This window comes from Camponotus floridanus, unplaced genomic scaffold (assembly GCF_003227725.1).
Source record: "Camponotus floridanus strain SB8 unplaced genomic scaffold, Cflo_v7.5 scaffold55, whole genome shotgun sequence".
Lineage (NCBI taxonomy): Eukaryota > Metazoa > Arthropoda > Insecta > Hymenoptera > Formicidae > Camponotus > Camponotus floridanus.
This window is the reverse complement of record NW_020229714.1, coordinates 1290646-1310307: the sequence shown is the minus strand read 5'-3', so window position 1 is coordinate 1310307 and position 19662 is coordinate 1290646. Positions and strand designations below refer to the sequence as shown.

General features: G+C 32.4%; 6 protein-coding genes and 1 long non-coding RNA gene across 10 annotated transcripts; 4 read left to right on the top strand and 3 right to left on the bottom strand.

Annotated features, from left to right (window-relative positions):
- Window positions 1-51: 51 nt before the first annotated feature.
- Window positions 52-1847, top strand: LOC105253841. 2 transcript variants are annotated; one of them, XM_011262162.2, is made up of 5 exons: window positions 52-159; window positions 557-675; window positions 770-952; window positions 1032-1240; window positions 1458-1847. In XM_011262162.2, the coding sequence occupies exons 2-5, from the start codon at window positions 561-563 to the stop codon at window positions 1749-1751; spliced, it is 801 nt and encodes a 266-aa protein (XP_011260464.1). In that variant the 5' UTR covers window positions 52-159; window positions 557-560; the 3' UTR covers window positions 1752-1847. The 2 variants fall into 2 exon arrangements, with proteins under 2 accessions (XP_011260464.1, XP_025268482.1); XM_025412697.1 differs by having other exon boundaries at window positions 52-247.
- A 449-nt stretch (window positions 1848-2296) lies between these two features.
- On the top strand, window positions 2297-6341 carry LOC105253840 (dihydrolipoyllysine-residue succinyltransferase component of 2-oxoglutarate dehydrogenase complex, mitochondrial). Its single transcript, XM_011262161.3, has 9 exons — window positions 2297-2504; window positions 3060-3084; window positions 3224-3275; window positions 3474-3544; window positions 3649-3776; window positions 3873-4208; window positions 4289-4464; window positions 4589-5039; window positions 5134-6341. The coding sequence occupies exons 1-9, from the start codon at window positions 2430-2432 to the stop codon at window positions 5266-5268; spliced, it is 1449 nt and encodes a 482-aa protein (XP_011260463.1). The 5' UTR covers window positions 2297-2429; the 3' UTR covers window positions 5269-6341.
- A 333-nt stretch (window positions 6342-6674) lies between these two features.
- LOC105253839 (26S proteasome regulatory subunit 4) lies at window positions 6675-9225 on the top strand. Its single transcript, XM_011262160.3, has 5 exons — window positions 6675-6794; window positions 7313-7874; window positions 8191-8577; window positions 8667-8902; window positions 9009-9225. The coding sequence occupies exons 1-5, from the start codon at window positions 6792-6794 to the stop codon at window positions 9141-9143; spliced, it is 1323 nt and encodes a 440-aa protein (XP_011260462.1). The 5' UTR covers window positions 6675-6791; the 3' UTR covers window positions 9144-9225.
- A 77-nt stretch (window positions 9226-9302) lies between these two features.
- On the bottom strand, window positions 9303-10255 carry LOC105253837 (yae1 domain-containing protein 1). 2 transcript variants are annotated; one of them, XM_020028282.2, is made up of 4 exons: window positions 10113-10255; window positions 9865-10009; window positions 9647-9710; window positions 9303-9556 (listed from the first exon to the last, which is right to left on the bottom strand). In XM_020028282.2, exons 2-4 carry the CDS (start codon window positions 9970-9972, stop codon window positions 9351-9353), a joined length of 378 nt encoding a protein of 125 aa, XP_019883841.1. In that variant the 5' UTR covers window positions 9973-10009; window positions 10113-10255; the 3' UTR covers window positions 9303-9350. The 2 variants fall into 2 exon arrangements, with proteins under 2 accessions (XP_019883841.1, XP_011260460.1); XM_011262158.3 differs by having other exon boundaries at window positions 9305-9710.
- Window positions 10256-10360: 105 nt separating this feature from the next.
- LOC109610167 lies at window positions 10361-12387 on the top strand. Its single transcript, XR_002192667.2, has 2 exons — window positions 10361-10487; window positions 12336-12387. It is a non-coding gene; the product is annotated as an uncharacterized LOC109610167 (long non-coding RNA).
- Window positions 11480-13690, bottom strand: LOC105253838 (dynein assembly factor 3, axonemal homolog). Its single transcript, XM_011262159.3, has 6 exons — window positions 13169-13690; window positions 12906-13095; window positions 12617-12787; window positions 12314-12496; window positions 12009-12243; window positions 11480-11938 (listed from the first exon to the last, which is right to left on the bottom strand). Exons 1-6 carry the CDS (start codon window positions 13407-13409, stop codon window positions 11639-11641), a joined length of 1320 nt encoding a protein of 439 aa, XP_011260461.1. The 5' UTR covers window positions 13410-13690; the 3' UTR covers window positions 11480-11638.
- A 107-nt stretch (window positions 13691-13797) lies between these two features.
- Window positions 13798-19653, bottom strand: LOC105253836 (histone deacetylase complex subunit SAP130). Of its 2 annotated transcripts, XM_011262157.3 has the most exons (10): window positions 19348-19653; window positions 18545-19275; window positions 17275-17507; window positions 16527-16860; window positions 16107-16313; window positions 15630-16035; window positions 15373-15522; window positions 14541-14978; window positions 14233-14426; window positions 13798-14133 (listed from the first exon to the last, which is right to left on the bottom strand). In XM_011262157.3, the coding sequence occupies exons 2-10, from the start codon at window positions 18908-18910 to the stop codon at window positions 13885-13887; spliced, it is 2577 nt and encodes an 858-aa protein (XP_011260459.1). In that variant the 5' UTR covers window positions 18911-19275; window positions 19348-19653; the 3' UTR covers window positions 13798-13884. The 2 variants fall into 2 exon arrangements, with proteins under 2 accessions (XP_011260459.1, XP_011260458.1); XM_011262156.3 differs by having other exon boundaries at window positions 18545-19653.
- Between the last annotated feature and the right edge of the window lie 9 nt (window positions 19654-19662).

Here is a 19662-nt window from a genome sequence, read left to right as displayed (position 1 = left end):
AGAGTGAAAGAAAACATGTTTGTCTCTTTCTAACTTATTGCACTAGTGCAGCAGTGCAGCTGAAAAGAACAGACCCAATCACTCATTTCATTTCGAGTGCAAAAAGTTCTAAGAAGGAGAGCAAAACGTCAGGAATATAAAGATCTACTTGATATTTGTGTTAGTATTTGATATGTGTTTAAAGCAGATTAAAACAAGAGATTAAGGAAAATCGATAATTTTTGCAATATTGAATAAATCAAAAAATGTTAGTACGAACATTAGAATTTAATATGGTTTAATAACAACGATTTTCTTTAAGTTATGTACACAACATGCCAAATATAAAATTGGCGGGAGTTTCTTTGCGGATTTTCTCTATGTATAGATCTTTAAAATTATTTTATTAATTGTTTATCGATAAACATTTTATTCTTTTACAAAATAATTGGTAATGTAATCTACAATGAATATTCTAATGATAAAAGAATCTAGTTTTAATACATTCATCATCTTGAGATTAAATTTGAAAGTTCACATATTCATGTATTCACATAATTATACTTTATCATTTCAGAGAAATGTCTGATAAAAAATTAGTAAATGGTATGATTGCCTTCAATAAAGAGGAATATGATAATTATCAAAAATCCCTCTCCTCAGAAAAAGAATGGCCCGGTATTAATGTCAATGCTAGTAAGATACAATACAATATAATAAAATGTTCATATAATTAGGATTTACATTTGCTTAAATGTAACTATAAATTTTAATAAATTTGTAATTGCAGATTCACGAATGACATTAAACACATCAATGCTTATTATGGAGCTATATCGATTAGTACCTTATAAGGAAGGCCGTTATATTCATTTTCATCCATTCAATATGCCTTATATTAAAGTACGTAAAATTGAGCTAGTTGGAATTGTTACAAATGTTAAGCGCAATGTCAATAATTTGTTTTTAACAAGTAAGACAAAGCATATGATAAATAATAAATTTAATAATAAACAAGAACCAATATCTAAAATTCTCCAGTCTTATTGTAGTTGAAGATGGGACAGGAGTGGTAGATATTAATTACAAATTGGAACAATATCTATTTTTATTAAAACAACGACAGGAGATTGATGAAAAGTACAGGAGTCAAGCTGGAAATTTGAAGGAAACAAAAATAGTCAAAAATTATCCAAAGAAATTTCCTGAAACACGTCCAGGATTCACCTATCCATGTAATACATCCTTACAAGATATAGCTGTAAGTTTGAGAATTATGTATATGATTGCAAGTCGTCAAATAATTAGTTTTCATATATATAATAATAAATTATATATTATTTTTACTTTTATATATTGTTAATTATTAATAAATCTTATATTATTAAAATTTAATATGATAGAAAAATATACTACTTAGAAAGATAATTTGTTGCAATTGTATAAATATAATACAATAATTATGTTTTTAAAATTAGATCTTGGAGAACGAGTGGTGGTCAGAAACAAACAGTGGTCTATTGGGCAAAGAGATCCAACCTTTTGATTATGTTTATGTCACTGGATATCCTTATCTTGATACAAAATTTCAAAAGATACCAGAACAAATTACAACAGAGTTTATTGAACATGCAAGATTGATTATGTTTGCAATATCTGTCACATGTATTTCTGAGGAGACTTACAATAAAAAATTATCTATGTGGATAAGTAATACTGTTCGCCAAAGATACAAGGAGATAGAAAAAAAAGCTTGTATTGCAAAAAAATGAAAATCTGCAAGAGAATGTTGCTATCTTGTTTTGATAATATATTATTAGATATACATGTTGCACATAATTACTAAATATTACATAGAACCATAGATGTATATAAATTTTATTTAATACAATAATACTCAATTTAAAAAAATTGTATTAGAGTTAATTCCTATTCAGATCAGATTTGCTTTCAATTGTATTTTTTATGTTTTATTTCTTTTTTTCTTTTATATGCTTGTATTTCATTCTACGTGTTGGAATCTCAATAAATATACCAGAAAAACAAACAGATTGAAGTATTGTTGACTAATATAATTTATAGACTGATAAATACAGCATCTGCTGCTATCCTTTTTTGACAGATGTTGCCGGTTATCTAACTCTGTCTCTCTCTCTCTCTCTCTCGCTCTCTTAAGGTTCTTACATACAGGACGCGTCAACACGTGCCAAAAAGCGAATTAGCCAATCAATCCTTCGCCCTTACGGACAAGCTGAACATCGATTGGCTGTCGCATTTCTTTTTCGCCCTCGGAAACACGATGACGCGTCCCATGTGCAAGAGCCTTTATCCGTCTTCCTCCTCACCGTCCCCACCTTCCGCTCTTCATCGCGAGAAGCCGTGCGGTGCGTGCCGTCATTTTTGCTCGCCGACGCGCGAGTGAACGTTCGAGGTGTACGATTTTCTTGTCGATGGCCGCGATGCTGTCCAACTGTTCGCGTTTCGCGCCTCGCATAATCATGCGGAGTAGCGTGTTGCGGGCCAAGGTAAGATTACGTGCGGATGCTCCGGCTTTCCCGAGTCTCCCCTATTCGCATCGCACGATCGACTGCGGTGATATTTATACCGCTCTCTCGGATTAAACTGCCGAGAAGTATCGTCGAAAATTGCGGTTTCGAGATTCGCCGAAACGTTTCCAATCCATTTCTCTCATCGCGACGACGATTACATAATATATATATACATATCGCTCGACGACACCTTCGTTGCTCACGCGACCTGTCAATTGAAAAATTTCTCCGCGAGGAGTCTCCTTAATCACGAGACTGGCGTTTGTCGATAAACACGTGGATATCGTGATTAATCATTTCGATCGTTAGTTGCGAGGTCGAAAACTGTCCTCTTTGTCTCTTTTTTTTATCTCTCTCTTTCTCTCTCATGGTGGAACAATGACTATTTTTATCTTCGACCTGTGTGTCATTTCATAAGATCGTCGTTTTTCTGACTGAACCCGCTGTTTTTCTCTGGATTGCTGTCGTGTCTTGAATGTGTGAATCGCAACATTGCTGAAATAAGATTAAACCAATTCATTCTTTTTACAGGTCACGGGATCATTGTATAGTCAAGGTAAGATTAATTGAAGATATATTAAGACAAGATATAATGAAGATTCTAAGATAGTAGCAGCTATGAAAAAAATTACACCGATTAAGAGAAGTCCACTGGAACAGAGAAAACTGTTAACTATATCAAATTATTTTTATAGGATGCACTGTAATTATTCATGCTGAACATGTGCCCAATATCAAAATCTCATTGTAAGTAACATTGTGTGTATTATTTTGTCTTGATGTATTTGCTTTTTAAATATTGTTAATATAGAAGTTTAATAACGTTCTATATACATGCCTGGAAATCTTAGTTCTTCAATACTGCGCTAATAATTGCTTTTGATTGCTTCAAATATGGAAGAAGGATAAAGTAGAAAAGATTATAAAGTGTTCTTTTGCCTGTAGATGTAGAAAATATAAGGCAAACTGTTATTGGATAAATCAAGCGAGATATGTACATTCAACTTCAGCATTATGTGAGTATAGTATTTTAAATTCTTAATTATATTTTTCTCAAAAGTCACATATACAATAAAGATTTGAATTTATCTTTTGTATAATTTGTGTTATCTATAAATAGGGGAGATCAGGGAAGTTGTAGTCCCTGCATTTGCCGAAAGTGTAAGCGAGGGCGACGTGAGGTGGGAGAAGAAGGTGGGCGACCAGGTCAAAGAAGATGATATTCTTTGTGAAATTGAAACAGACAAGGTATGCAGGTCTCAGTTTCTTATTTCTTTATCATAACATGAAAAAAAAAAATAATCGCGATACTTTCAAAATATTATCATTTATAATTGTCCATAGACTTCGGTTGCTGTTCCATCGCCTGGAGCTGGTGTCATAAAAGAACTCTTTGTTAATGACGGCGATACCGTGAAGCCAGGTCAAAAATTATGTAACATCGACATCGGTGCAACTGGTGGAGCTGCAGCCGCACCTGCGGCAGAAGCGCCGAAGCCTGCTGCGGCTCCACCTCCTCCTCCACCGCCGCCACCTTCAAGAGCACCAACACCTAGCGCGACAGCACCTCCGCCATCGCCGGAACCCGCGGCAGCTCCGATTCCGCCTCCCGCTGCTAAGCCACCACCTCCGCAACCGCCTATCGTATCGATGCCGGTTGCAGCCATCAAACACGCGCAGGTAAATGTCAAATAAAATACGTAGTAGTAATTTCTCAAGAGTATTATTATGACATTATAATGAGAACGATGTATTTTCAGTCGCTGGAAGGCGCGAAAGTTCAATTACCTCCTGTCGATTACACGCGCGAGATAATCGGCACCAGGACAGAACAACGGGTGAAGATGAACAGAATGCGTCTGCGTATCGCGGAACGTCTGAAGGAAGCACAAAACACAAATGCTATGTTGACTACTTTTAACGAAATTGATATGAGGTAATCCTATTGATCGCAGATTTTATGTTGCTCATAATTTGTATTTAAAGACCTTATTCATGACGCTCGACATATTTGAGATTTTATTTTTTTACTTAACGTATGTCATATTATTAATTTGCAGTTGTATTATGGAGTTTCGAAAAACGCATCAAGAGTCGTTTACGAAAAAGTACGGTATCAAACTCGGATTCATGAGTCCATTCGTCGCGGCCAGTGCTTACGCTTTGAAAGATCAACCTGTGGTAAATGCCGTAATAGACGGCACCGACATAGTATATAGAGATTACGTAGACATTAGCGTGGCGGTCGCAACGCCCAAGGGACTCGTCGTGCCGGTGCTACGTAGTGTAGAAAGTAAGAATTTCGCTGAAATCGAGATTGCTTTGGCTGCGTTAGGCGATAAAGCCAGGAAAGGAAAGATCACCGTCGAGGACATGGATGGTGGTACCTTTACGATAAGCAATGGTGGTGTTTTCGGCTCGTTATTGGGAACTCCCATCATTAATCCGCCGCAGAGTGCTATTCTCGGTATGCATGGCGTCTTCGATAGACCGATTGCTGTTAAGGGGCAGGTAAAGTTCAGCAAAATCCTTAAGATTCAGCAATTTTCGTAATTATAATTTCTGTCGAAATCATTATCAATTAATAAACACTTTATATTCCCAGGTTGTTATTAGACCAATGATGTACATAGCTTTGACATATGATCATCGATTGATCGATGGACGCGAAGCTGTCATGTTCCTAAGAAAGATCAAAGATGCTGTAGAAGATCCTAGGATTATTTTGGCTGGCCTTTAATAACTTGGAACACACGTTTGTCACACGTGTATTGACAATTTTTATAATCACCATGAATAAACAAGAGCGCGATGTAACAGTCCGTAAAAATTCTCGGCAGGGAGTCTTCCCGGTTCGGTAATCTTATCATTGAAACGTTAAGAAACGTTTCGAAATTTCGTTTCGAATCTAGCAATCTCTATAAGCTGAACGTGGAATGATGTGGCAAGTGCAGTTATAAATAACAATAAACGTATTAGTCTTATGTCTATGATTCTGAATTCTTACAATGAAAATATATCGGGCCATTTTTACTTTGTACATTAACCTGATTATATTGAACGATTATTGTTATCAGAATTTTTCGATATGGCAATCGTTCAAGGTGATTGCATAATCGTTAGTCATGTTTTATGCAAACATCACGATATATATTTTTATTCTCTCACATCATGCTTGATTGAGCAGAGAAGTGAGCACAGAGGAATGAAAATCGAACTAGACAAATACTTTATTAAATGTAGATCGAAAGTAAAATAAAATCTCACCAATCTAAATGTTTAGCATTGTTGAATTATGACCATGAATATATAATGCAATTTAATAGATTTTACAAAATTCAAAGATAATATGTTATAGTTTGCACTTGCGTTATACCGAATATTTCCGAATCTGTTCATTGGAAATCTTTCTGCACTCGAAACAAGTGGGATATTAGCGATCTTATATAAATCAAAATTGTTTTTAAATAAAAACGAACTAACGTGGAATATATATGTTTTAGCATAGAGTGTGGGGCATTTAACGATACGTTAACGTATAATACGTTAACGGATACACTGCCAAATTCTGTGTGAATTTTTTGAAATATCGCTAAATTGAGAAAAATCTGCACGAAAGATACATATATAGATAACAACGTGTGTTATCGATGTATCGTGCAATGTTCTTATCACTCTATGTCTTTACATCGTCAATAATCAATGAATCGTAAAGATATGCTCTTTTAGTCTCTTGTAAAATACATTGTACATTGTTGGATATTCTGTATTAACGATGAAACGCATATAAAGCACGCTGATTAAAACCTTTAATTTTGTATCATTTCAATAGTACTGTGATTAGAAGGATTATAAATATTGCTAATAATAAAAATAATACGTTATATGACATTAGCTAACGACTGATTAAATTTCTTTAATAAAAATTCCTTAATATTTATATCAGAAAATTATTGTAAAATATAATTCTAGAAATGAGGAAAGATGAATAATTGTCACATTTCTCGATATATTGCATTGTTCTTGTGCTTGAAAATTAAATATATTTTATTCTATTTTATTTTTCTAGTAAATTTAAAGAATTTTATTGAATGAACTAGAAAGAATGTGAGTATTTATTTATTTGCAATCGAGATTTGCTATCGATCGGGAACAGGATGGTGGGAAAATCGATATTCTTTTATCGACAGCGCACAATCGAATCTTGGCGAATGACTTCGCCCTTTTGAGGAACGAGGAATAGTCAACAAGCGTTGACGAAAAATGGTAAGTCTGTCAAAAGTTTAAAAACTATTATTATTTATTGCTGTAAAATAACATTTCCTATTTAGAACAATAGAAAGTAATTAATGTTGCTAATATTTATTTTTTTTTGCATTTATTAGGTACGTCCAATTGAAACCTAGACTTTTATGGAACAAAACGATCTTAATTCACGTTTCTGTTGAACGTACCATATAAATTACTTTATACTTTTTCTTGTAGGTTATATAGTCATTTTTCAAATGTTACTTTATCTTCAAATTTTTATGTAAAAAAAGTTTGTATAAATTAATTGAATTTAACCATAAAACGAATATTTCTTGTTGCATAATAAATTAATGTTTATTTGCAATAGTTGTAAAAATTTATTGTTTAAATGAATATATGTAAGAATTATAATTTTTCTTAAATACATTAATGTATATATTCTTAATTTTGAAGTTCTTCTCTAGTAATATATACATGGAGTTTTGTGCTGCACTATTTTCAAATAAATAATAAATGTAATAAAATTTTTACAGGGTCAAAACCAATCTGGCAGTGGTGGTAGTGGAGGGGACAAGAAGGATGACAAGGATAAGAAGAAAAAATATGAGCCACCAATTCCCACAAGAGTGGGTAAAAAGAAGAGACGTACTAAAGGACCAGATGCAGCTCTAAAACTGCCTCAAGTGACTCCTCATACACGTTGTAGACTAAAACTATTAAAACTTGAACGTATAAAAGATTATTTATTGATGGAGGAAGAGTTTATCAGGAATCAGGAACGTTTGAAACCGCAAGAAGAGAAAAATGAAGAGGAAAGATCGAAAGTAGATGATCTTCGTGGAACACCAATGTCTGTTGGAACATTGGAAGAAATTATAGATGACAATCATGCAATAGTGTCCACTTCAGTTGGCTCTGAGCATTATGTATCCATCTTGTCATTTGTAGATAAAGATCAACTGGAACCTGGTTGTTCTGTATTATTAAATCATAAAGTTCATGCTGTTGTTGGTGTGTTAGGAGATGATACAGATCCTATGGTTACAGTGATGAAGCTTGAAAAGGCTCCTCAGGAGACCTACACTGATATTGGAGGTATATTATACATATTTATCTATATTTATATTCTGATAAATTTATAATTAATATTTTATTAAAATTGTTGATTCATTATTTTTAATTTGGAATTTCTAAAAACAATATAAAGAAACTTTTGATTATTATTTTTTTTAAATAGAACTTACAATTTAAATATAAAAAACTTAATTTAAAAAATGTTGAAGTTTTATATAATGAAATATATAATAAATATATAATCAAATTTTCGAAAAGAAAAGACCTGCTTTTGAAATAAATTAAATATAAAAATATTAATATAATAACAATTCATAGATATTTTGTGAATTTTCAGGTCTTGATACCCAAATTCAGGAAATTAAAGAATCTGTAGAACTACCATTAACTCATCCAGAATATTATGAAGAAATGGGTATTAAACCTCCAAAGGGTGTGATACTTTATGGACCACCTGGAACAGGAAAAACATTGCTCGCCAAAGCTGTAGCTAATCAAACATCAGCTACATTTTTGAGAGTTGTTGGTTCTGAACTTATACAAAAATATCTAGGTGATGGCCCAAAGCTTGTGAGAGAACTTTTCAGAGTTGCTGAAGAGCATGCTCCTTCCATTGTTTTTATAGATGAAATAGATGCAGTAGGAACAAAGAGATATGATAGCAATAGTGGCGGTGAAAGGGAAATTCAGAGAACTATGTTGGAACTACTTAATCAACTTGATGGTATGTTAATTTTTTTTCTTCTCTCTTTTTTAATACAAAATGTATATCTCTTGAAATATATATTAAATAGAAAAATTTTTGATTATCAGGTTTTGATAGCAGAGGTGATGTGAAAGTGGTTATGGCTACCAATAGAATAGAGACCTTAGATCCTGCTTTAATCAGACCTGGTCGTATCGATAGAAAAATAGAATTCCCTCTACCAGATGAAAAAACCAAAAGAAGAATCTTCAATATTCACACGAGCAGAATGACTTTGGCACCTGATGTGAACCTTGCAGAATTAATCATGGCAAAGGATGATCTCTCTGGTGCAGATATAAAGGTAAAAAATTCTATTAAAAAGTTAATTGCACACGCATTGTTGTACACATATGTTTTATACAAATATGTCTTCATTATTTTATTAATTTAAAATATAAAATTTTTAGGCAATATGTACTGAAGCTGGTTTAATGGCTTTACGTGAACGTCGTATGAAGGTTACTAGTGATGATTTCAAGAAATCTAAGGAAAGCGTATTGTATCGAAAGAAAGAAGGTTCTCCTGAAGGATTATATTTATAAAAACATTTATTATTACTAATTTTCTGTAATAACTGAGTCGTATAATTACTCAAACTCCTTAATAAAAATTTATATAGGGAAATTAATTTTTACATGTTAATGTACTTATAAAAGTATTATAATTTTAATTCTTTTTTCTTATTTAAGGATATTCTATCTTTATTTTTACACAAATTTTATTATGTTAGAATCTGTCTACTTCAAAAATTAATTTGTCTCGATACTAGATTCATTTAAGATTGGTTCAAAATATTCATGTAGCCTACTTATAACTGCTGCAGAATGTATTCTCTGATTATTTAAGATTTCAGAAAATTGAACATTCTCATGTATATTGCCAATTTTGTTTTGTGATTCCATAATACATATCCAACACGCACCTCGTCTAGTTTTATCTAAAACTGTGGCTATATCTGTAGGATGTTTTAAAGTAGGTGTTAAAATAGTAGCTAGACTTTTATATTTTCCCAATTTAAAAGCTGTCTCAAAACCATCTTTATAACCTAAATCAAATCCTTCTTGTAATATAGAGTCTGCTCCGTCCTGTATTCCTTCTCTGTAACCAGTCTAAAAAAACATGATTATTAAGTTAATATTAAATAATAAATATAAAAGAAAAATAATATTATGACAGAAAAATACAAAAATAGTATTATGCAGCAGACAAGTATTAAGTCATGTTATAACCTCAACACGTGACTTGTCAAAAAATTTTTCGTACCTTGATAGCAGCATCCGTAATACGTTCCCAACATTTTGAAGCAATGTTTAAAGAATCGTCATCTTCTGTTGAATATGAATCATGCTCCGTCATTTTTACCTTTTCCATTTTATATAATTATTTATTATAAAATTTCCCTTTCGTTCTAAAACAATTTTAATTAATGTAATAAATGTCTAGACATCTGTGAAAGTGACCCAAAGTCCGCAATTAATGATCTGTGGAATTTTAAGAAAAACAAATCATACGTCAGTTGATGTCTACGATGATGGTAAAGTAATGGTCGCCGAACACAATGATATTGCATGCATCACATGCGTATACCCTCCAATGCATATCCTTTCCACGTGCTATAAGCGTGTATTTACGTCACTTGTATCGGATGCGACTCCAGTTGAGTTAAATATAGTGTATGTACAGTGGAAAAACAATTGGACTTATGATTAGTGAAAAATGTCGGGACGAAAGAAAAGAGATAACGATAAATTATTGCCAAAAAGGTTGCGGCACGTTTTCGACAAGGACCAGAGGTATTGTCAGAAAAGAAACAGAGAATCGGACAAGGAAAATGAAGAGACGAGTTAAATTTCGTAGAATTCAATCGGCTTTGTAACAGTTATCAGGTATGTATTTGAATTTGTAGAGTCGATAGACGAATTTTTATCTTTTCGTTCTTATTTTTTTATATAGCTAAGTAGCTAAGAAATTTGGAACAATACGATCTTAAGAAATATACCGGCAAAAAATTGCTGTAAGTTTATAAAGATACTGCGATTTTTAAGTACTATACTACTAAGCTTGTGTCTTGCTTCACTCAGTAATACGGTAGTTAATGAATAGAAAAACATTAGTGATTTCATTACAAGTTTGATACAATATTGAGATATTTCATTTATATGTGACACCAATGGATTACGAGATAGTGTAAAAACATGATTGTGCAATACTGAATTGTTGTTTATTGCATATAGACAACACTCTTTTTCATAAAATAAAAACATGTCATTCTCGCATATTATCCGTTTTGGTTGATTTTAATATTATCATATCTATTTTTAAAATTAGAATTTTCTAATTTCCTATAAAGTGATATCCCAGCAAACAGAGAATATTGCTGCAACATTGCTGCAATGTTGTAATATTACCGCAATATTGCTGCAATATTCTGTGTTTGCTGGAATATGAAGGAGAGAAAGAAAAATCAGAACAATCTGAAATAACTCAAAAACTAGACAGTATAAAAATATTTAAAAAATACAATATTAATTATAGATATTTGATAAACATTTATATACATATTTTGTATATTTTACTGGAATAATGACAATTTAACTATTGTATTATACAGAAAGATTATTTACATAATATTGTATATAATACTATGTACATAATACTATGATATATGTATAATGAAATAATAAAAAGATTATTTTTTTATGATATCTCTCATATATTAGGTTTTTTCATAAAATAGAATAAAATAAATTGTATCTCTATTTTACAAATAAAACCATGAAATTTTAAAAATTATAATAAATTAACACAAAATAAAAAAAAATTCTTTTTATTGTTAAGAGAAACTTTGATTTGAATTATTCTAATAAACATCTGGATAGATAAACAATTTTTAATGTTTCCCAACTCAGTCTGAAACTGACATTCTTTTTTGAATATAAAATTTATATTAACTATTGATTAAAGCTACCTTCTTCTTATTCAATTAAAAACTTAAAAAACATACATATTTACAATAATATTAGTCACAATTGATTTCTTAATTTTTGCAAAAATGGGCAAAAGTATGTTCATTAGAATCAAAGTCATGAACTAAGCGAAGTCCATTTTTTTGTGCGAGCTCTTTCAGTTCTTCAGTAAAGTTCTCCAAATCTTCTTTGCGCAAATCCGCCATACATTTACGTGATTCTACAATTACCGGTGCACCCGTTGATGCTAATGGCGCCAGATTTTCTAACTGTTTTGTCATATTATGCGCTATCCAAACCAAATGAAATCTATTTACATATTCGTATTTAGATTTAAAGAGCTCTAATGATGTTGCAGGATGAAAGATTATCTAAAAAAGATAAAATGAAACTCGTATATAAAATATTTTTGATCTATTATGATAGTGATACAAGGCGCACCTTGTGATTTGGTATTTCTACCCAAGAAATTTTGTCGTCTAATTTAGATTTATCTCCGACATTTGTCCATGATTCGTTTTCTGTTTCAATGTCCGGCATTTCGTTTATTATAATGCCATTTAAAATCGAGGCATCTCTATGGGCGCCGACATAATCTTCACACAGAGGTTCTTTCGTTCTTATCTCATGAATTGCACGCATTATTTCACGCTCTGCAATATCGGTTGCCCTAAACCTTCAAAATGCTCAATTTAATCATCTTAATTCATAAGAGATAATTTTTCCTTATCGCAAGTGTATTTTACTTTTTGTCCTCTTTTTTTTCAGTGACAGCCCAAGTAAAATAGGGACCATTTACAATGTCTCCTAAATACGCATAATGTATAAAACCAGGTCCATATTGTATTATGTTATTTAATAGAGTCGGATTGCTCCTGGCTGGTTCACCTTCAAGCCATGTAAATGCTACTCCATTATTTCTCCAAAATCTAATTAATCATAATTGTTCATTAAATATATGTTTTTGTAATTTGGATATTGAAATCATATAATTTTATTTAAAGTAGCATTTGCATTCAATTTTTGTATTATATGCTTATCAAATATACCTATATTCTTGTATGGTAAGATTATTAATACATCTTGGCTTTAAAACCATGTAATAATCCCAATCGAAAACGCCTTCTTTGCAATCGTATCGCGTTTTCAGAGATTTTCTAATTCTGCGATCCCAATAATTTATTATAGGAACACCTTCACATGTTGCACGTGACCAAAACCTTAAAAAATATGCTACATAAATATGCTACATAAACTCGAAAACATATATTAATTATCTGCATTATTTGAAATTAAATATTCTTTCACTATATTACATCTTTATATATATTAACTTACTTAAAAATGGATTCCAAATTATCTCTATCTTTGTGTTTAAATTTTTCCAATGACAACCATGGGCAGTCAATAGTACAAGTTGGAATATCAATCAATTGCTTGGTACATTTTGCTAAATATTTAGCTGTAGCTGGTCTCAAAAGGGTATTTCCTAAAATCTCCAAGTAGTATCGCGTTGCCTCTTGCAATCCTTCACATTATAGTAATTATGCAGCATATTTTTTTCTATTTAGTAGAATAGATTCATTATTATTCATACATACCTAGATTTTTCTCTAAGCAAATGCTCAATAAAAGTATTGATCTAGCAACTTGTTCCAAACTTGATTCAATAACATGATATGTGATACTTTGACTGGGATGCATATAAGATGATGCTAATGTCTTCATGATATGTCGTGCATCACCAGCACCTACAATCAATACTTCAAGATTGTCTAAAATTTGATCTTCTCTCCGAGTCACTTCATTTTGTAGATCCAGAGGATAGCTATATCCCCACATATTATATAATTAGAAATTTGTTTGTCGATTTTGATGAAGTGCACACTTTAGAATTGTTATATCCATATATGATAGGTTTCTACTGTATCAAATATCTCCAAGATCTGTTATTTCCATGACAACATCACAAACAATATATAGAATTCACCTCATTTGAATCAAATGTTTTAATTATCTAAGAGATGAGGCTGCTAAACAGATATCAACTTTATATCAATGCATAAATTAATTAGAGGCAAAAATTAAATAAATAGACATGGCGAGAATATAAGAAGCATTATATTAAAATAAAAACATATTTATATAATAAAATTATAAACATAGTGATAGTCATGTGTCTTCGAGACTTATAAAATCATTTATTTATTCCTATATATTATATATTTAGAATCTGTGACACAGATAAAAATATATTCCTTTTTCTTCCACAAGTTCGTTTATAAATACATATTTATTAGCTATTGATGACTGCTTCTTATTTGTCCCTTTTTTTCTGAGCTCGTTTATTACCACAACGTTGTAAAAGATCGGTAATAGGACCCTTATGTTGAAATATAGTGACAAGCTGCGTGCGTGCTTCGTTCATTCCCTCACTAATTAAACTACTACGCTGCATATTTCCCTTAATCAGTTCATTTACACGCTCTAATCCATCATTATGTTTATTTTTAACAGTTTGTTGTGATTCCAGCAGCATTAATGTAGTTTTTAATTTTTCATGTACCTAAATGAAATGTACAATACAGAAATTATTTTTATTTACTACTTGTGCAAACTGGAAGAAATCTCCAAATAATATGACAAATCAATATTCTTTTCATACTTGTTTTTCAAGATCTGCAATGTCTTCCATTTGCGTAGTGAGATGATAAACTTTCCACCCATTCAATTTCTGTAAGACATGTTTCTGTTGTGCCAATTCAGCAACTGTAGGTCTTCTTTCTTCGCGAGGTCGAACATCACTAGGTCTTCTGTAATGGTGCAATCTAACACTCCATTTATTTTTCCAAGAAGAGCCTTGAAACAAACAATATCTGAATATATATAGAAACAAAATTTATAACTGAAATTATCCCTCCCTTTTCATATCACACATAGACAATAGTAACCAAAATGTTTACATATACAAACCTATCAAACTTGGAATAGGCCGTGTCCTTATTGTGTTTTCTGTTTGTTGATTAGATGATTTAATGTCACTTTGTACATTAGAGACTTGTCTCTTGTCAGAAAACTTGTCTTTTGATTCTTCTTTGCTTTCCTTTTTCATTTTCTCTTCTGTAATAAATTGCATCTCTTCCTCTGTACATCTAGGTTCAGTTAATTCTACGCCTGTAAGTTGTTGTTTACGTGGTTTTTTTCTCGGTGACATTTCTATAGTAGGATTGATAGTAATTCTCGATTGTTCGGGTTCCTCGTCAAGACCAGGTGAGGATGTAGCAGATACGGTCGTAGATCCGGAACTTTGGCATCCACCACCATCCAAATCTCCTTTCGGTGACAACGGTGGACTAATTGATCTACTTGATGGTAGAGATGCCAGTACAGGATTTAAATTTTTAGCTACACCTGATGAAGAAAATTTATTTTACATTTTCTATGTTATTCTTATTGCTTTTACTTTAGCAAATATCTATCTAACTAATCATAAACATCAAGTTATATATAAATAATGATAGCTATCATATGTAAATATTTTGCTGATATGTATGTACACAAGATCAATATAGGTTATTGCCAATATAAAATTAAAAGTTGTTCATATTCTACCACTACAAACCAGTAAGAAAGTATTTTAAGAAAATGTTTAACATGTCATGAGAGCATTAATAACATTTTACATGTTAATTATATATATATTTTTCTTATCATCATTTATATGTAATATTTTTTATAAAATATACTGTTATTGCTTTAATTAAATTTACAATAAATTTAATTAAAGCAATAGACATAATCATACCTTTCACTGGTGAATTGTCATGATCTCTTTTTCTTAAAATGCTTGGTCTAGGAGATGCATTAGGTTTACCATGAGGTTCTTCATATCCTCCTGGTTCAACGACTAATCTTACAGGCTGCATTGAACCCTGTCGAAATGGCGAGTATGCCCCTGAAAAGAAAAATACAGTACAATAATTTAAGCATTTTTTTATTGTAGATATGAAAGAAATTTAGAAGATTGGTTCATTTGCCAGTCTACTTAAATCATCATTTTACCTGTAGTCTCAAAGGAATAGTATGTAGTAGTGTTATGCGGCGGAGTTATATATTGTCCTTGAACCGGCTGTGTAGAACTGGTAGCTGTGCCGCTGTTGGTGGATGATATGCGTAAGCTAGCTGGTTGCGCTGGCTTAATCTGGACGGTTTGTCCGATATTTTGTGGCTGTGCAGTAGTAGCTTTAACTGGTGTCGGTGCAGTCCTAACCGGTACTATGGGCAGAGGATGCAGAGACATTCCTGTGATTTTTGTACCAGCGGCTGGGACTGTTTGTAATATACGCATCGCGTTCGATTGCGTATTCGCGGTTGTTGTAATCGTGCCCACTTGTGATACTGTACTGAAGCTTGATAGAGATGTTACAACGGTTTGAACAACACGTGGTCCACCTGGTTGTTGTTGAATCTGTACTCACACAGTTTACTTATTAATTAAAGCAATTTTCTATATATTATAAAAAACTCATATGTACTGACCTGCTGTGAAGGAATAACAATGTGGCTAACGGCGCCAGTCGAGGGACCGGCTACTGTGTTAATCGACAATTGTCGTCCTGGCGCTTCCACCGAACCGATGGTAACCGAACTAGTGTTTCTATTAATATTTGTCGTCTCTATGGGTGCTGATACAGCTATACGCTTTGTAGTACCTGATGTGGCTAGAGGCTTGTTAGATTGACTGGGCTAAAAATAATAGAAGAATTTATAAATATATTAATTGTACATATTTTCATTTTTAAATATGTCTTCATTTCCGGGTCAAATACATATCTATGATTCAAAACTTACATTATCTAACTGTAAGTTTTTGAAAGTGTAAAAACATAAAATTAAAAATGTCTGTGTGTATGTGTGTGTGTATCGTACATTTCTATATATTTAAATCACACAATTTACTTGAATGGTTTGTGTCGATGATCTTCCAGGTTGTGAAGTTTGCGACACAGTTATTACTTGTGGTGTCGGTGGTCTGCTTTGTGCAACTGGAAGTCTGGTAATATTATTCGTTTGCAAGATAGGCGCTATTAATCTGGACGGACTACCAGTGACCATGGCTTGAACAGGCCTTCCTTGACTGACTGGCGTCATTAGTCGTGTCTGTTGTCCTGTGTATAAAGTAGCTGGCCTGGAGACTCTGCTGACCGGAGGTGCAGAATGCCTTTGTGGTACACTTGGCGCATATACGACGGATGTTTTAGATTGCCATTGAGGATTAGAGATGGGTACATTACTATTAAAAAAAAATACATATAAGAATTCAATAGATTTGCCTATATATAAAATAATTTACATATATGTTTTTATATATTTGCCAATTTATTATAAAAAGATGTACATGTTGGCTTGTTTCCTTAGAAGAATTTAAACAAAAATATTTACTAATTATTAGACATAAATATTAGTAATATCTAGTATTTTTTTAAAGTACATCTATTGTAGTATTATCAGTTTAGAATTATTAATAGTTTATTCAATTATTCAAATTTTTTTTAATAAAAATTATATCATTATCTTTGTCAATGAATCTCAATGAGAGATTGTCTTATTCTCTATCTCTAAATGTAAGCATATTTAAAATTCTATTTGTTTTGTGTTCATTTGTTTTATCATTAAATTCGATTTATTTATTATTCAATATATCTACCCTGGTCTAGTAGTAGGCACAGTTTGCCCCGTATTTGCTCTGATGGGAGTGGCAACTGTTGATCTAGGTGCAGAGATATTAGCAACTGCTGCAGCTCCTCGTGGTACATGGTATGTGGCTGGCATATTGACTGTCTGTTGTGCTAATGGCTGTGTCTGTGGTTGGTTTTGCCGGTCCACAGTATTTAACATTCCTGGTGATATAATTTTCACTGTAGGTCCTATAGAACATAACTGAGAAGAGAAATAACAAAATTATTATTAAACTTATATGACAAAATATACTGATCTATAGTATTAAAATACTATGTAAATAAAGTTATTTATATAGTGTTGATACACTTTTCATGCTTAATAAAGAAAAGTAAATTATCAATAGTTATTTTTAAATTTATATTTAACCTTTTCAGGGATGAATTTAATTGAAATTGGAAAACATTATTTCATCCTTTTTTTTGTAATTATATTTTTTCCAAAATATATTTATAAGTATTTTAAAAAAAATAGAAAAATTAAATGCTTAAAATTTTTAAGAAAATAATGTACATTGTGCATTAATTATTTATAAAAGGATTTGATATACTAAAATATAATTTATATGTCAAACATAATTTATACATGTGTGTAAATATCCTTGAAGAAGTTAAATATTTTAAATTTATATGTATATTATTTATGTACAAATTTATTAAATTATATTTATTTAAGATATTTTTAAATTTATTTATTATATAATATACTTAAATCATTGATGTTTAGGGAAAAAACTTCTAATTGATTAAAAATAAAATTAAGACATTAACCCATTATTCTAATCATGAAGCTTTAGTAGATTGTTTCTAAAGCCTTAGATCCTAGGAACACTTGAGGATCGTGAGGATCCTAGAAACCCTTGGGGATTTGTATATTTTGCATATCAGGATCGACCAAAAATATAAACATGTCTCCTTAGGCCTGGTGTAGTTGACATTTTCTCACATCTTGTAATTCTGAGATTGAATACATGAGAGTCTTTAGAATCACATAACCTGTTGAAAGGCCAATTGTGACTCCAAACCTATTCATTGTCAAACACATTTACTCAGTAGAAAAGATATTCTGTCAATAGCAGTTGTGCATTTTGATTAGATAGATCTTCCACTTGGTCCGATACTTTATATTTATATAATGCAGAATAAATAAATCAAAACAAATTCTGCTATCATGTAAAGTAAAAAAATTTGTGATAAATAACTAATATTTATTATACAGATTTGACACACTAGTATTACCGTAGTTGTTATTTTACTGGTTTCTACAGATGAGGTAGCGCCCGATGGTGTCACAGGCTTCATTAAGGACAGCTTCGGATTTATATCCAGTGATACAGATTTGCCTACCAAATTGCCGGGTGTTCCCACTGATCCGACAATAGTCTGGATAGGCTGAATATTTTGTGTATTGCTCTGAACCACACTTTGTACATTTTGCACATTCTGTACATTTTGCATTGTAGTCAAGTTCTGTGCCACAGTTTGGACAGTCGTTTCTGGCAGACGTTTGTCGCTGCCGCTATTCACAGTGCTCAATGTATTCATATTCGCGATATTGGAGCGAAACAGGCTACGAATTAATTTACACGCACCAGAAGAGTACATTGAAAATTTAAAAGCCTACAAATTAATTGTAAAGCGAATATTACAAAGACGAGGATGACGAAGAGAATTATGCGGATGAATAAAGTTCGGCTGGCGAGTGGCTGAAGATACGTCGCGTTCCGGGGCAAAGTCTATCTAGCGATCTTAGGTCCCAATTGTTGTTTTATGTCAGATGAGTGTCCAACAACACATTGGAGGTTACGCCGCCTTTTTGTTGACGAGCGCGGGAGAACCCACGATCTGGGAGATGACGCGCGATTGTCTCATCGTTAATATCACGTATTTCCAAGCGAAAAAACGCGCCGCAACGTGGCGCAAAACATCAGATTTTGAGCCGAGCAGCAGCAGCTGGTCCCCGCGTAACGCTGTAAAAATGCGAAAACCTATGTAGAGATCCCGGTGCGAGTAAATACCGCCGATAATCGCACGCTACGTACAATACTTGTCACACAGACCCTCGAGAGTCTCCCTAACATTCCGATCGGAAAAAAAAACACCCAAACCCGTGCAACACATTCAGCATCGTTCTACAGAGGTTTATAGCGCGTAATTTCAGCAGCAATGATGTCAGAACTTTTAGACGCGAGCACACACAGCCATAACGTAGGGAATAATGCACATAAGCGGAATCTGCGAGCAACGCGCAAACGCCGAGTTTACACGTATGTACATGAACCCGCTTGTGTGAGTTATCCCCCACTATCCCCATCTTCCCCACTAGAGCCATACTCCACTCGCGTCTTCTCCGACAT